This window comes from Larus michahellis, chromosome 1 (genome assembly GCF_964199755.1).
Source record: "Larus michahellis chromosome 1, bLarMic1.1, whole genome shotgun sequence".
NCBI lineage: Eukaryota > Metazoa > Chordata > Aves > Charadriiformes > Laridae > Larus > Larus michahellis.
The window spans coordinates 200185624-200200271 of NC_133896.1; the positions used below are offsets into that span (position 1 = coordinate 200185624).

General features: G+C 41.2%; 1 protein-coding gene across 2 annotated transcripts; it reads left to right on the forward strand.

Moving 5' to 3' along the window:
* Positions 1-298: 298 nt before the first annotated feature.
* GPR12 (G protein-coupled receptor 12) lies at positions 299-13208 on the forward strand. 2 transcript variants are annotated; one of them, XM_074568787.1, is made up of 2 exons: positions 299-472; positions 1130-13208. In XM_074568787.1, exon 2 carries the CDS (start codon positions 1142-1144, stop codon positions 2144-2146), a length of 1005 nt encoding a protein of 334 aa, XP_074424888.1. In that variant the 5' UTR covers positions 299-472; positions 1130-1141; the 3' UTR covers positions 2147-13208. The 2 variants fall into 2 exon arrangements, with proteins under 2 accessions (XP_074424888.1, XP_074424898.1); XM_074568797.1 differs by having other exon boundaries at positions 352-472; positions 1134-13208.
* The last annotated feature ends 1440 nt before the right edge of the window (positions 13209-14648 follow it).

Consider the following 14648-nt stretch of genomic DNA (forward strand, 5'->3'; position numbering starts at 1 on the left):
CTCTGGACCCACTCCAGCACCTCAATGTCATTTTTTGTGGTGAGGGGCCCCAAAACTGGACACGAAAGAGCAGACGACGAGGGGCGGTTGCGGCGTTACCTCAGGAGAGCTCGCGAGCGCGCCGGTAGGGGGGGAGCAGGAGGGGGGGGAGAGGGGCGGGGAGGAGCGGGGGGGCGTCCGCCCCCCCGCTCCTCCCCGCCCCTCTCCCCCCCCGCCTCCGCGCGCGCGCGCGCGCCGGGAGGCACCTGCGCAGGCGCGCACACACCCTGCACGCGCGCGCGGGCGCGCGGGCGAGGCGGGGGGGCGCGCACCTGCGCTGCTCCCTCGGCCCCGCCGTGAGGGGCGGGCGGTCCCGCTGCCTCCTTTGAAGGGACCCAGGGGCGAAACCTTCCTCTGTTCCTATTCCTTCCTTCCGTCCTTCCTTCCTTCCTTCCATCCATCCATCCTCCGACCACGCCGGGGGAAAGCCCAGGTGAACCGCCGCCGGGGGGGGTGTGTGTGTATGGTGGTGGTGATGGTGGTGGTGGTGGTGGTGTGTGTGTGTGTGTGTGTGTGTGTGCGAGGTGTCCGCGTCGAGTTTGTAAGTTCTCAGAGGATATGACCTCCCCCCCACACACCCCGCCCCGCACCTTCCCGAGCGGGGTTTTCCTCACAGGGGGTCGGTGAAGGATTCCCCCCTCCCTCCCTCCCTCTCCCGCCCTTATCCTGGCCGCTCCCTCCGTGACCGACAAAAAATAATCCCGCTTTGAAACCGTGGCGGCTGAATAACGGGGTTTTACACCGCTCCACACCCCAAATTGCAGCTTTTCCACGGGGGTGGGGGGCGGCGGTTAGCTGTTTCATGGGCTCCCTCCCCTGCCTCCTCCTTCTTCCCTCTGCAGGTGAAGGGAATTAACCTCTCGGATCACTCATTCTGTCGGTCCCTTGGCAGATAATTTCGGGCAGTTTTAAATCCCCCCCCCCCCCCGTTTCGTTTTGTTTTGTTTTTTTATTTTATTGTCACATTTATGTAACAAGTGCCTGCTTGCACATGAGGTTGGTGTTGCCGTCTAGGGCGTTGCATGCTCCGGGGGTGCTGTATCCAGTGCTGTGTCTGAACATTAAAAAACATGTCTTTCCGTTGAAGAAGACAGGGGTTAAAATGAATGAAGATCTGAAGGTTAATTTGAGCTGGCTGCCTCAGGATCATGTAGAAGCCAGCTCTACCGAGAATGCCTCAGCCGCAGGCTCCTCCCTGGTTCCTGTCGTAGACCCAGAGCCAGAGCTTTTGGTAAACCCCTGGGACATTGTCTTGTGTACTTCAGGGACCCTTATCTCCTGCGAAAATGCCATTGTGGTTCTTATAATTTTCCATAATCCCAGTCTTCGTGCCCCCATGTTCCTCCTGATAGGCAGCCTGGCGCTGGCAGATCTCTTAGCGGGCATTGGATTGATCATCAATTTTCTTTTTGCATACCTTCTGCAATCAGAAGCTACGAAACTGGTTACGATTGGACTGATTGTTGCCTCTTTCTCAGCATCTGTTGGCAGCTTGCTGGCTATTACTGTTGATCGTTACCTCTCCCTGTATTACGCTTTGACTTACAATTCAGAGAGGACTGTCACTTTTACCTATGTCATGCTTATATTGCTCTGGGGAGCATCTATCTGTGTTGGACTGCTGCCTGTAATGGGCTGGAACTGCCTCAGAGATGAATCCACCTGCAGTGTTATCAGACCACTCACTAAAAATAATGCAGCAGTCCTTTCGGTCTCTTTCTTGCTTATGTTTGCCCTCATGCTGCAGCTCTACATTCAAATCTGTAAAATTGTGATGCGCCATGCCCATCAGATTGCCTTGCAACACCATTTCCTGGCCACTTCCCACTATGTGACCACCCGAAAAGGAGTGTCTACTTTGGCCATTATTTTGGGGACTTTTGCTGCTTGCTGGATGCCTTTTACACTCTATTCTTTAATAGCAGATTACACCTATCCTTCTATATACACCTATGCCACCCTCCTGCCAGCTACCTACAATTCCATCATCAATCCTGTAATATATGCTTTTAGAAACCAGGAGATACAGAAAGCACTTTGGCTCATCTGTTGTGGCTGTATTCCTTCTAACCTGTCTCAGAGAGCAAGATCACCCAGTGATGTCTGATTGGCAGCTAGGAGGACGCTCCTTAACATGTTACTTTCCAGACATTCTTGCGACACTGTCTTTGGTTTAGATGCATTCATTAAATGATGTGTAATGGGTTCATATAAAAACCACAGGATGCACTGACCTTCTTGTAAACAGAAAACCCCAGTGACCAAAATGAATCAAGTGGTTTAAGGGAGATTTCCAAAATCAAAATAATCAGTGTTACAGATTTATAATGTTACTCAGGGTCTTTTTGTTATACTACCCAGACTTTGCCATGATTTCACATTGTTTGCTAATTAAAATTAGGTTGAAACAGCATACCTTCTTTGAAATTGGTTGTGATTGAGTTCAGTCATGCTGCATGTTACAGCCTGTTGTCAGGATATTTTTTCCCCCTAATTAATTTTAGAACAGGAAAAAAAACCAACAACAGACAATGTTCTGTTACCCCGTTTGTATATCATCATAATACTCTTCAAAATAATGGCCAATTGTACTGATTTATGTGGTATTTGTTGTAATAATCTCAGTGCAACAAATTTACTCTAGGAGAGTAAGTACGTGTATAGCTTTTTATTTTATGTCTCGGCATGAATTAGTTTGATAATTGTTTTAAAGTGTTACCTGTTCTCTCCTGAGTTCTGGCAGGATGTTAAAACAGAAGATACACTTTGCCTTCCTTTTGAAAAGTCAGCCATATGTTTTCACTTAGCTATGGGACATCGGAGGTCGTTATTAATTTTAAAAATAATTCAGTGGGACGTTTTGAAATTGATGAAACAATATGGCCTCTTCTGGCTATGCATTTGTAATAGATGCAACACTAAGTTTCTCAGACAAGTTTATCTTTTCAGAAGTGTATAAGGAAATAACTTACACGTTACTTGCAACACGTATTTAGCATGTACATGAAATGGTTCCCCTTAAGTTTGTTATCAAGTCAAAGCTATCACCGCTTTTTTTTGTTGTTCTGCTATATAACTTAAAATACTGAGGTTTATAAATTCTCAAAGCGTATCTGGTTCATAATTGTATGCAACCAGAACTGCAACATGAAACAATATTTTCTTCTTTTCTGGCAGTTTCATCCATTACAGATTGTGATTCTTCACACTGTACATGTGTCAGTTCGGTTCATTGTAGGATGATAGTTCCGGTCAAAAAAGCAGAGCTTTTCAAACCGCTTCTGACCTTTTACTGAAGCCACATTAGAATGCACTGGAAATAAAACATTGTTTTCTAATTTGAAGATTTGATTGTCAGAGAAAATCTTCCTGGCAGATGCCTTCGTGAAACTTAAGGTCTGCCCTAATGTCAGCACATGGGAGTTTATAGAACCGCTTCCATTAGTGTTGATGGGAGCTCAGTGTGTTAATGCCCTGGCATCAGTAGGAGGTTATCACAGAATTGCATATTTGTTATATTCCCTTGAAGGTCAAAGTCAGCATACTGTATTGTTGCTTCAATATATTCCGTTACAGTTTTAAAAAACCCAACAAACTCAAGTGTAAAAATAGCAATATTTACAATTCAATGAAAAAAATATACCTGTATAGTATAGATAGTAGAGACAACCATGTTGCTGGTCTGGATTTTTCCAAATGGAATCTGTCCTTTTCACATGGATGTTTGGGTGACTGTAGCTTTTTGTGGCAAAGTTTCTGTGATGTTAAGAATCATATGCTATACACAAAGCTGAATCTCAAATGTGAATGAGTTGTCTGTAAACAAGGCTCTGTAGAGATTTTTATGAGCAATAATTAATTTTAGTTGCAATGCTGGGTTCAAATTCCATTATTTACTTGGTTCAATCTTCATGATATTTGGCTCTTACTTTGTAATCTAATTAGTTTAATAATTGCATGGCATGGTCCAGTAGAGCTGTGAACTTGCAGCTCCCTTGGCTTCACTGTGACTTACAGATGCTCAGCACAGTTAGACAATGACCCCTGCTCAGTGTAGGATATCGGTGTTCTTTTATCTACTTCTGAATGCTAATGAAACTCTAGTCATTGCCTTGTACCTATTTTGTCATGAATTTTTGTATAAGAAATAATCACTTCATAAATACCCATACTATGTATGCATGCAGTTTTGCAAGCATGCAAAGTATTGGGAATAATTGGCAGTAAAAGTCAGACTGAAAAATGTACAGTGGCACTTTTTAAAACAAAAAATGAGTTGAAGTCATGCAAAGTTTACATCCCCCTCCCTTTATTTTCTCCAATTGTTCTTCTGTATCAAATTGCTAAGAAGTGCAATGAGGATGAGCAGCTACAACTGTGACCAAAATTTAGTCCTGAGGGCAACTGTTACGCTGCTTATGCAGACCTGTTCTCATCCTCTTGGATAACCTCACAGGCACTAGTGTTTTTCTCTCCACAGCACCCGGGTGGTAGGGACGCCAGAGAATAACAACACAGAGGGAGATAATGTCGTCCCCTCTTCTCATGCTGGTTCACCTAGTGTCCTTGTCATCTTCCTCACTCCACAGGCTGCTCGGATCCGCAGAGGCTCTTCAGAGTGCTGGGGGAGCCAACCTTTTCCTTGTGCCAGAGCAGAGAGATTTGTAATTGGAAGCTCCTCTCCTGAGGAGCAGTGTGAGTCAAATGGTGGAAAGAAGGATTAATTATAGAAGTTCCACAAAGCTAGCTCATAGGGATGTGACTTGCCCTCATTTGAGGAGTAGCGCGTGGTTACCTTTCACCACAAACAGATGAGAAACATGATTGTGCCTCTCAAGCTGCTGCTGTGACCTCCAGTGAGGATGTTTTCTCTTCCAGAAATATGTTCTTAAATTGAGACTGTGCAGCACGCACCAGAAAATCCTCCTGGGAGTCAATGACAGAGGTTTGCCCACAGCTGTCAGAGCAAGCTTTAACGTGGTTTGTGGTACTGGATAGATGTGATATAACACACCTGTGAACGAACTCTTGGGAGCAGGGCCAGAGCTGTGGGTACAGAGCTGCCTACCTCACTTGCAAAAAAGAAATGTTTGACAGCCAGCCACTTTTCAGACCCTGAAGAATTAAACAGTTCTCTGCTATCACCTCAGAGTTACAGTATAGGCCCCACTTCTGTATGGTGAGGTGCCAGTGTCCATCCAAGATCCCTCTGAAACTGGCAGAAATCCAGCTATCTTGCAGGATTCTGTCGTTTCGGTGTCCCGTTAAACAACACCCGTGGGTAAGATTGGGGTGTTAGATTCACTATTCTATCTCTTTCATATCTCCATTGTAATGACAAAAGACTTTTTTCTTAATGAGTGACTTAGTTTAAAGAATTGAAGTTCATTTTTATTTATTAACACGCTTGACCCAAAGTTAGTAACAGATTGTATCTTGATGGGCAAAATTTACTGTAGTCAGTGTTTTAATATATTCATCCTCAAAGCTTGGGAGCGGATTTTTTTTAATTGCCTTTTTTCTTTTGACCATTTCTCCTAACAGTAAGATTTCAGCAATAAGGGGAAATATGCTTTTAGCACAAGAGCAATAAAATCCTCCATGTTGCGGGTACTATAAACTGCTGAGTAAACTCAGAGCAATAGAGAGGAAGCAATATCTTCTTTAGACAAAAAAAATAGTAACTTGCATAAGGACTTTAAGTAAGCAGAAGTCTTCCTTTGTTAAGCAGTTGCTATCAGACTGATGTGGGACATCATTTCTGGTTGGTTTGTGTTACAGTTATTGAGTTCCTGAATAGAATTACTCAGCAATAACCTTCTACCTTAGTTCTTGGATCCCAAATTCATGCTATTTGCAAGAGAGAATTAGGTACTGCAGTGGGGATTTTTGTTATTTTCATTGTTTGGCATTTAGTTGTGCAGCATTCGGTGGATAAATTTCACTGCATTCAGGGATTCCGATTATAACTTGATACTGAGAATACTCTTCACCAAACAAAAACTGAGAATACCTAAATTTGTGATGCCCATCAAGGTGGATATGATAAATGGTGCTAGTCTATTCTGAAGGCAGCTTGGCTTTTAAAAGAAGAAAGTTATGGTGTCATTGAAGAAAAACCTTACCGATACCCAGTGTATTTGGAAGCAGGCTGAAAGGCCTTCTATGGCTGCTGTATCTTCCTAGCATGGACTCTCAGTGACATAAGGCGCTGCATCCATCCTTCGTGTTCAGGGGCCAGCCTTGAGGCTTCCTGGAGTTGGTAAAACCCCTCCATGGACAGCAGTGAGCTTTGGCTTAGGCCAGCAGCTGTTCCGTCCACAAAGATCTATTTTTCTGTTGCCTCATTTTCTTAGGGATTGTTTAGCTTTTAAAAATAAGATATGTTTCTCAAAAGTGTTAAGCAGCCTGCAGTGTGACTGGAAGTTGGGGTAAAATAGCTACAAATCAAGCCCCTGAAACATAACTACACACTCATTACTTTAGAAATAAATAAATAATGTGGTTCTGTAACATTCAGAACCGTATTTTCAAAATATTGGCCCTGACTTTTATGGAAAGAAAGTATGTATGGTCTATTTTTTGTATGTACAATAAATAAATAAAGAAAATTAAGAATTGGACAGAGTGGTCACTATTTAAAAAAACACCGGCTATTCTGTCACTTTATCTGAGATGCTGAATGGCTCTTAGTCCTTGAAACAGAAACCAATTCTGGCCACTTTCTAGAAAATCCTGAATACCCACAGGCCAGTGTACAAACTTTGTAGCAGAAGTAGGAGCAAAAGCATGGTTGCAAGTGCAAAACAACGTGATATAACAGCTCTGCTGTGAATAGGAGTAAGAACAGGATACCTGCACACCAGCTGTAGACAGACCAAGTCCTGGGTGTATAGGAATAGCACCAGAAAAAGAACAGCATTTCTTTAAATCATAGTGCCGCAGGAAGGCAATAACAGATAGACTCTCACTGGATACGGATCCTATGTTCTAAGAATTCAAGAATATTTTAAAGTGCTACTGGCTAACTATCCCGGAAAGGTATCATGGTGATGTATGTTTTGAGGTGGATCGAGAATGCAGATACATCTGTGAAAGAAGTGGTTAAGGTATATGTTAAATATCTACATGTAGACTTATCACATCTTTGGGAGAAGGTCTGAGAATCATTTTAAGGTTTTACTTGGCTGCCTTTTGGAGCAGTCGATTCTAGAACCAGAGATTGCTCCAGAGGTTGTCCTTCTTTACATGTTTATCCAAAGGAAAAAAGTAGCTATTTGCAGTCAGAATTGTTGTTTGCAACTAGACAACATCTTTGTAACAATACCACAGGAGGTCACTTTACGAAAACGGTTTGATAACTTCAGTGGTAAACTTAGAAAAACAAAATTTTCACATGTATTGGACTCTTAGCATATTGCATGTTAGCGAGAAGCCCTGTAACTTGACTGGTATGAGGCAGCAGGGCCACTCAAAAGCATGTGAAATTTGGTGCTTAACCAAAAAGAACCCCGCCAGTACAGATAACAGTGCATTACTATAAACCAGGAAACACAATTTTAAATAATATTTCAATTTCCTGATTTTTTTCCTGTTTTTTGAATGCCATTATATAAAGCAGTGGTGGTTTACCCTCTCTTTCAATGCCACGTTTAGTTTGGCTTAATGGTATTCCAGAGATGTACAATGGAGAAAAAAGAAATCTCTCAATTTCTGCTTATAGAGAGGGGAGTAAAGGGAAGGGGCGTGATTTACATGTCATGAATAAGCAATAGTACAGGAAAGATAATTTAAGCATGCATATCTGCCTCATCTGTCAGCAAAAGAGTGATGGGACGACTCCCAGTAAACTTGAGTGGTCTTATATCTGGAAATACTTTTTTGGTACAAAAGGGAATTACCCCATAAAACCGGGTGCTACTGGCTTCATCAGGCCAAGAATTTGCAATTCCTTTTAACAGATCAGAAATCTGGATGAACTGCAAGGGTATCTGCTTTCATATTAGGTGGCTGTTGAAAGATGAGAGGATGTAAGTCTTCACGGCTTGGTGAATCAGCCAGGTACTTGGTTCTGGAGCTTGGATAGGAAGGATGCTTGAAAGAATGCATCCCCTGTGAGAAGGTTATTTTGAACTGTCCATTTTGAACGTTACTTGATGTACATAGAACACCTGAGAGGGGCTCTGGGACTACTGTTGCTCTGGGGTGAAGTGCAGCAGTCCCTGTGTCCCTGAGGCTGGCGGTATCACTGTTCCTATTGAATGGTGCCCAGAGAACAGAAAGGAGGAGATAATGGTCAGCAGGTACGTCCTTCTCCGTTGAAAACGTGACCTCATATGTTTTATCCAGGTTATAACTTGTCTTGTTAGCACAGTCTGACATGATTTCACTTGAAATCAGAAGAGGGTTTTTGTGGAAAAACATTGAAAATATAAAAGTAGAACCGACAGCAGATTATTTTGGAGTAAGTCATTACGTATTTCTGTTTCTTCTGAGGAGCAGCTGGGTCTGTAACTTTCCAGTAACTGTTTCTTTGAAAACAATATGCCCTTGCACCAAAAAAACTAAAAAGTCCACACTGCAGGTTTTTTGCAAAATTATTGTGATCTTGTAAGCCAGACAAGAAGAAGAAACAGTTGCATATTTCATTGTGTTATACAAGTTTCTCCTAGAAGAGAAGGAAAAAAAACCAAACATGAACGTAGGTTAGACGAAACCATATTGTAAGTAACTAGTGCGTCACTGCTGTGATGCAAACTAATTCAGTGCCATTGAAAGGATAAGGGGGGATTTTCCAGTGGAGGACTTTTGCAAGTGGGTTGAGAGACTAAAACTCATTTTAAAACAAAGGTCAATCAAACTTGCATCCCAGACTCTTTGAACTGCCTTTCAAAGAAATTGTCCTCACCTCCCCAAACCTTTTGTTTTGCACTCTACATATGCCAAGGCAATTTTTGCAAACTCTTGCTGATGTGCTAAATATTTGACTGGACAAGATAGTATTATCGGTTTCCCCCTCCCAGGTGGAGGGAAGATTTTATGTCCCAGAATTAGTGAACGGATTTATTTATCTGATATCTCTTAAGTAAAACAGACCCTTCTAAAAAGCGTAGAGTACTTATGGACATTCACTGCACACTTAGGGGCCTCATTACATTACTAGTATAGAGTAATTCAGCTGATGGCCATAGAATTACTGGGGTGGGGGTGGAGTGTTCTCCCCTCCAGTAGTAAGATGTCTGTCACAGTCTTTCTTTCAAGACAAATGTTGATTTACAGTTGGACTTGATGATCTTAAAGGTCTTTTCCAACTTAAATGATTCTATGATTCTAAGAACCTGCCTCTCATAAGTGCAGTGCTGTATTCTTAGGTAAAAACTTATTTACAAAAGTTTTAATAGCTTGTTATAACCCTTTCAAGTATATCAGCAGCACTTTTTCATTGAACAACTTGAGTGAGCATTTGTGTTACACTGGAAATTTATGGTTTGCCTGCAGAGGGCATGGGGGGTGGGTGAGCAAGTGAACTGCTACTGTTTTCTTTACACAGGTGATACTGTTTTTTCCTCAAACTATTTGATCCCAACCATATGATCTACCGTGATGTCTGAGCACAGGCCTAGTCTCGATTTCTCAAGGAAAAAATGAGCCAATACTACCTGCACGTGCTGAAGGTTAAATTCTGCAAGGATTTACTTTGGAAAATGGAGGGGCCTTCCATTTTTAAGGAATAAAACTTTCCTTTAAAAGTATAAACTAATTTTTAAAAGACAATACCTATGTCCAGGTTTAACTTAAAGAACATAAGTACTAGTTATATTACACGCTGAGTGGAGAAACAGTGTCTTAGAGTATTTTGGTATGCCATTAACTTAATTAAGTATTATGAGCTATCATACTTAAATAGCATAATTGCATACTTAAGTGTAATATATATACATAATTATTACGATTATTTAATTTACTTTTTATATGTATGATATGCTAGATGCCTTCGGTGTTGTAATGGTCAAAGTGTAATCTCTCTGCTGAGGCAGTATCATATGATTAAAGAAAAGCGTTGCCAAACTTGTATGAATGTTGCAAACACTGAAGGAGTCAGTGACGGGTAATCGATATTTCAACAGACAACCCAGAGGTTTTGGAAGGGAGGTGAATTCTCATGTCTTTAATTTGGACAAATCCCACTGCCAGCTTTGGGATTACAGGAGTGTGTTATATGGCCACACCCGGGACAGAGTACAAGAAGGGTATTTATCACTAACATGAGTCTATATAGCAGTTATATGTTCCTGCGCATACTGTTACCTGTGTTCTCTCTCTGTGTCTTTTGTAGGTGCTTTAGTAACAGGACTGCACAGACCATTGAGTCTAAACAGCAGTCCACACAGTCATACGACACAGGTACTCATTTTGCACTGGCTGATCCTAAGCTGGGCAGTATTACAGTATCTAAAAAATCTTATACATTTATTTTTAAAGGGTACATGAAATACACATATGCTTCAGGGGCATTCTAGGAAAAGGGACTAGGACCTGTAAGATTTAGGGCCAAGGTATGGAGCTCTTAATGTATTGATTGTTTATGGTCCCTATAGAATTTTCCTCTATCTTCAGTGTTTGCTAAGATGAAACCCATCAAAATAATCAGGAGTACAGCTTCCACTGCTTTCAGGGAAGACATATTTTATAGTATGGAAATGAAAGCAGCATGACCTGGCCCTTCGAAAATTGAGATACCCACATCCTGAACGGGCTGTACTGTTGTGTCCCCGCTAAGCTCAGGGAGTGGTGCCCCATCCATGGGCTTTTTTTCTGCTGTTCTTTAGTTATCCTCTGACAATGTACTCATTTTATTTGTGAGCAATGCTCTGTCCACCTTCTGGTGCCTCTGCCCCAGAAGGCTCACGAGAAAACAGCACGGAGGTAAGGCTTTTCTACAGCGTTGATCGCAGGATCAAAGCATGCCGGGTTTGGAAGGGAGCTCTGCTCTCAGCAGAGAGCTTTCTGAAGACATGATAGAAAATAGTGACCCTTCTTCGATCACATTCCAACCAAGTTTTAGCTCCTTTCTTTTGTATTTCCCCTTGAATGTAAGCAGAGACTTCCCTGAGTCGAGGAGGAGGAGAGTAAGTCATTGCTGGGAGTTGGCGTGCTCCAGCACACAGCTTTTTACACAGCAGATGTCCCAGAGCAGAGCAGCTGAATATACAGTAGTCTGCTTGTGAACCCAGGCTGGTCCCACAGGTTAAAATGTATAGGAGGAAAATGTGGTTTTCCAGAATGTGCAAACAGTATGTGTGATTTGTGCCAAAAGTGTGGAATGAGTATTGCAGCTGAAGAGGCAGGTAAATTGCCTGGATTACATATACAGCAAAATACTCAGGCAGTCTCTAGGGTTACTTGCCTGTGCTTAAATATATTTTCTGTTGAAGCTGATAGCAGTCCCGTGTACATATGGAGAAGGAGAACAATATGGACTTTTCTGTTGGGCCTCAGCCGGAGCCCACCAAAGGAAATGGGCATTCTTATTTTTGTCACTATTTCTAGAAAGAGCCACATCAGAGCTTTATCCATTTTGTATGTCTACATCTTTTTACTCTTTAGGGCTAAAATCTACAGTCGTGTCGTCCTTTGTTTGGTCTCAGCTTCACTGTCACAGCCAAAACCTACAAAAGTTGATTGTAAATGTGTTTACAAATAAAAAAAATATTCATACAATAAAATGTTATAACTGTGCCTCTGAAATAAAGCTGTTAAAACTTTGTATTTAACTTCAGGCCATGAAATTTGGAATACCCTGGGCTAGTAGAACCACTTGTAATTTTCTGGATGTACTAACTAGACCCCTACTTTCTTTTTATTGCCAAATGCAATTGAAAATAACCTGTGATTTACCATGGTCATCTCTTGAAATTCTCAGAGAGAACTTTTCCTAGGAAACAATGTACTATTCGTGTAAACTCCTGATACTACTGACTGCAGTGTGGTTCCATGCTGAATTCTAAAAGCTTCAGCAAAAGCAGCTGCATGGGGGTAGCTCTCATGATACACAGTCTCATTAGGAGCCAAATGGCTTTAAACCAGTAATTTAAATTCTGCATGTTGTGCTTTTCGTATGAGAACCAATTACTGGTTTAGTACATAAAAGCCTGTGGTTATTTCTTATACTAATTTAGGGTTTTTTCATTTAACTGTTGTTGAAGTTTGAACCATAGCTTGCCAGTATATGAAGTAATTTTAAAAAGAAGTGAAACATCTTTGCCTCAGTTTCCCTTAAGATTAAGGCTTTGGATTGCAACTACAGAGCTTCTTGTTGTATACAAGATAGTCATTTAATGCACTTTATTTAAAAAAAGGCACAAGTTATTTTGTTTATAAAATGTTACAATTGCACTATGCTGTAAGAATCGGTTAATAAATATGAACTGTACAGTTTTGTAGTTAACATTGTCAGTGTTTAGTCATAAATGATTGAAACAATTACATGTTTCAGTTAAATGTTGATTTTATATGTGGTATATGTAACCATAAATAAATTTTCCTTTCTAAAAAAAAAAAAAAAGAATGGTTGTCCCTTTCATTTAATTGAATTGCACATTCTATTTCAAATAACAAAACAATATTATTTCCAAAAATATTAAATTAAATATGTTCCAGTGCAAAGAGGTGGCTGATGACACTAACTAAACTTGGGGGATTAAATTCAGATGTGCAGACTTCAGTTGGACTTCTGGAGGTCCCCTGCATCCACTAACTCTGCAGAAGGAAATACCAGGCACTACAGTTCTGTACAAAAAGTCTGAAAGAAGAGCTACCAGGAATTCTTGAATATAGAGTTGTAAATGAAAGCCAGGGTGCCCTTCCAAGTCTACTTTCCTTATCCAAGTTAACTTACCTCTGCTGCAGTTCTCTTCTGACACGCTGCCATTTGTTATCATTGTATATGCTCAGTCTTAGGGAACAAAATTCAGTATGGATGTACAAGAGGCTCTGCATTGGGTCTTGCTAAATGCATGTAAATACTTAATATTTGAGTTAGTGATCGTTAACTGGGAGAGGTAAGAGTTGAAAGAAACTGTATTAACCTAAATTATTTTTTTTTTTAGAAGTTTGGTCCTGATCCTCCAATTAAGTAACTGCAAAATCAGATGCATGATCAGAGTCCTGTTTTTTCAATTTTACTGTTATAGACAGGCTAAAAGAAAATGGTGGTCTGTCTCATTTTCCAAATTATTTAAAAAAAAAAAAAGTATATTTTAATTCTTCTGAATGGTTTTCTTGAATACCCAACTTACTTTCCAGGCATATAAGCTGATGAAATGAGCTACATCTCTAACTGTAAAACTGAGTATTATGTACTGTAGCCAGTGAAAATATGACTTGTGAAAGAAACTGCCCAGTGACTGACAGATACTCAGGTAGGTAAGGGAGAGTGAGGCCGCTTCCTTTGTACTATGCAGGACTATAGTCCTGCAGTGCAGGCGTATGCTGGAGGAGATCTTAGTGATGTTTACTTCTACCAGACACAGCTGTCCTCCCCACCTCACCTCAAATCAGACATTCAGGCACCAGCTACTTTATCTAGAGAAGAAGAAATTGGTGTCATGGTGCAGGGGTAGAGTCCCAGTTTGTCTTTCTGCAGTCAAATTACAGCCAAAAGGACTACAGCTCGGTGGTGATCAGGATGTATTTGATGAATGGTTTTTGCTTAACTAAACATGAACTGCAATTACAGAGTATAGACCCTTAGGAACTATCAGCCATCCAATCTATTAAACTGGAAAACGAATAAAAATTAATGGGAAAAAACAATAGAGAGGGAGGGGAAATAAATGTTTCACTTAACGGAGAAGCCATTATTGAAATCATGTGGCCAGGGCTGTTTGGGGATCTCTTTGGGCTTGATTGCTGGAGCCTAAAGTAGGACAATAAACTGAACCTGTTCTGACCATATGATGCGTTTAACCTGCTTCTGCAGTTAGGAAGATCAGGAAGGAGCCAGGGATGGATGGCTCAAGCATCTTGGCATTGCTGTGTTGGTATCCCTTCCACACCTGACAGCATCAGCATCAGCCTAACAGCTCCCTAGCAGTCTCAGATGGAAATATCATTAAGAGGGCAAAATGTATGAACAAATCAATAAATAGAATAGTAAATACCTGCAAAAACTTAATGGTACTCAGCCAGAATTGTAAAGGAATTCCTGTTAAAATGGCGGAGGTATTAGTGGCATTACAGAACTGGTAGGTATCTGGGCTGCATTTTTGTTTAGTGCAGGTAACGTCCTGCTTCAAAGCAAGCAGCAGTATCACAAGGCCAGGAAACAGCACTGTTACTAAAGTAGTGTTTTGGATTAACTGGGAACTTGAGGCATTGGCAATGCTTAGACCACCCAGTAACAACTACTTTGTCCCCCTTGCCAAATGTATAGTGCTTTATGCACTGTGGTTGGATATCAGGTATGTCAGCTAAATCTGGAACTAAGCAGAGGGTAACGGCAGAATTTTTAATGATGGGTATGCAACAGGAAACTTCTGTGGCCAATAATAAATGGTCAGTGTGTTTACAAGGATAAAATAATTGAAAGCTGTTGGGACATCAAATAA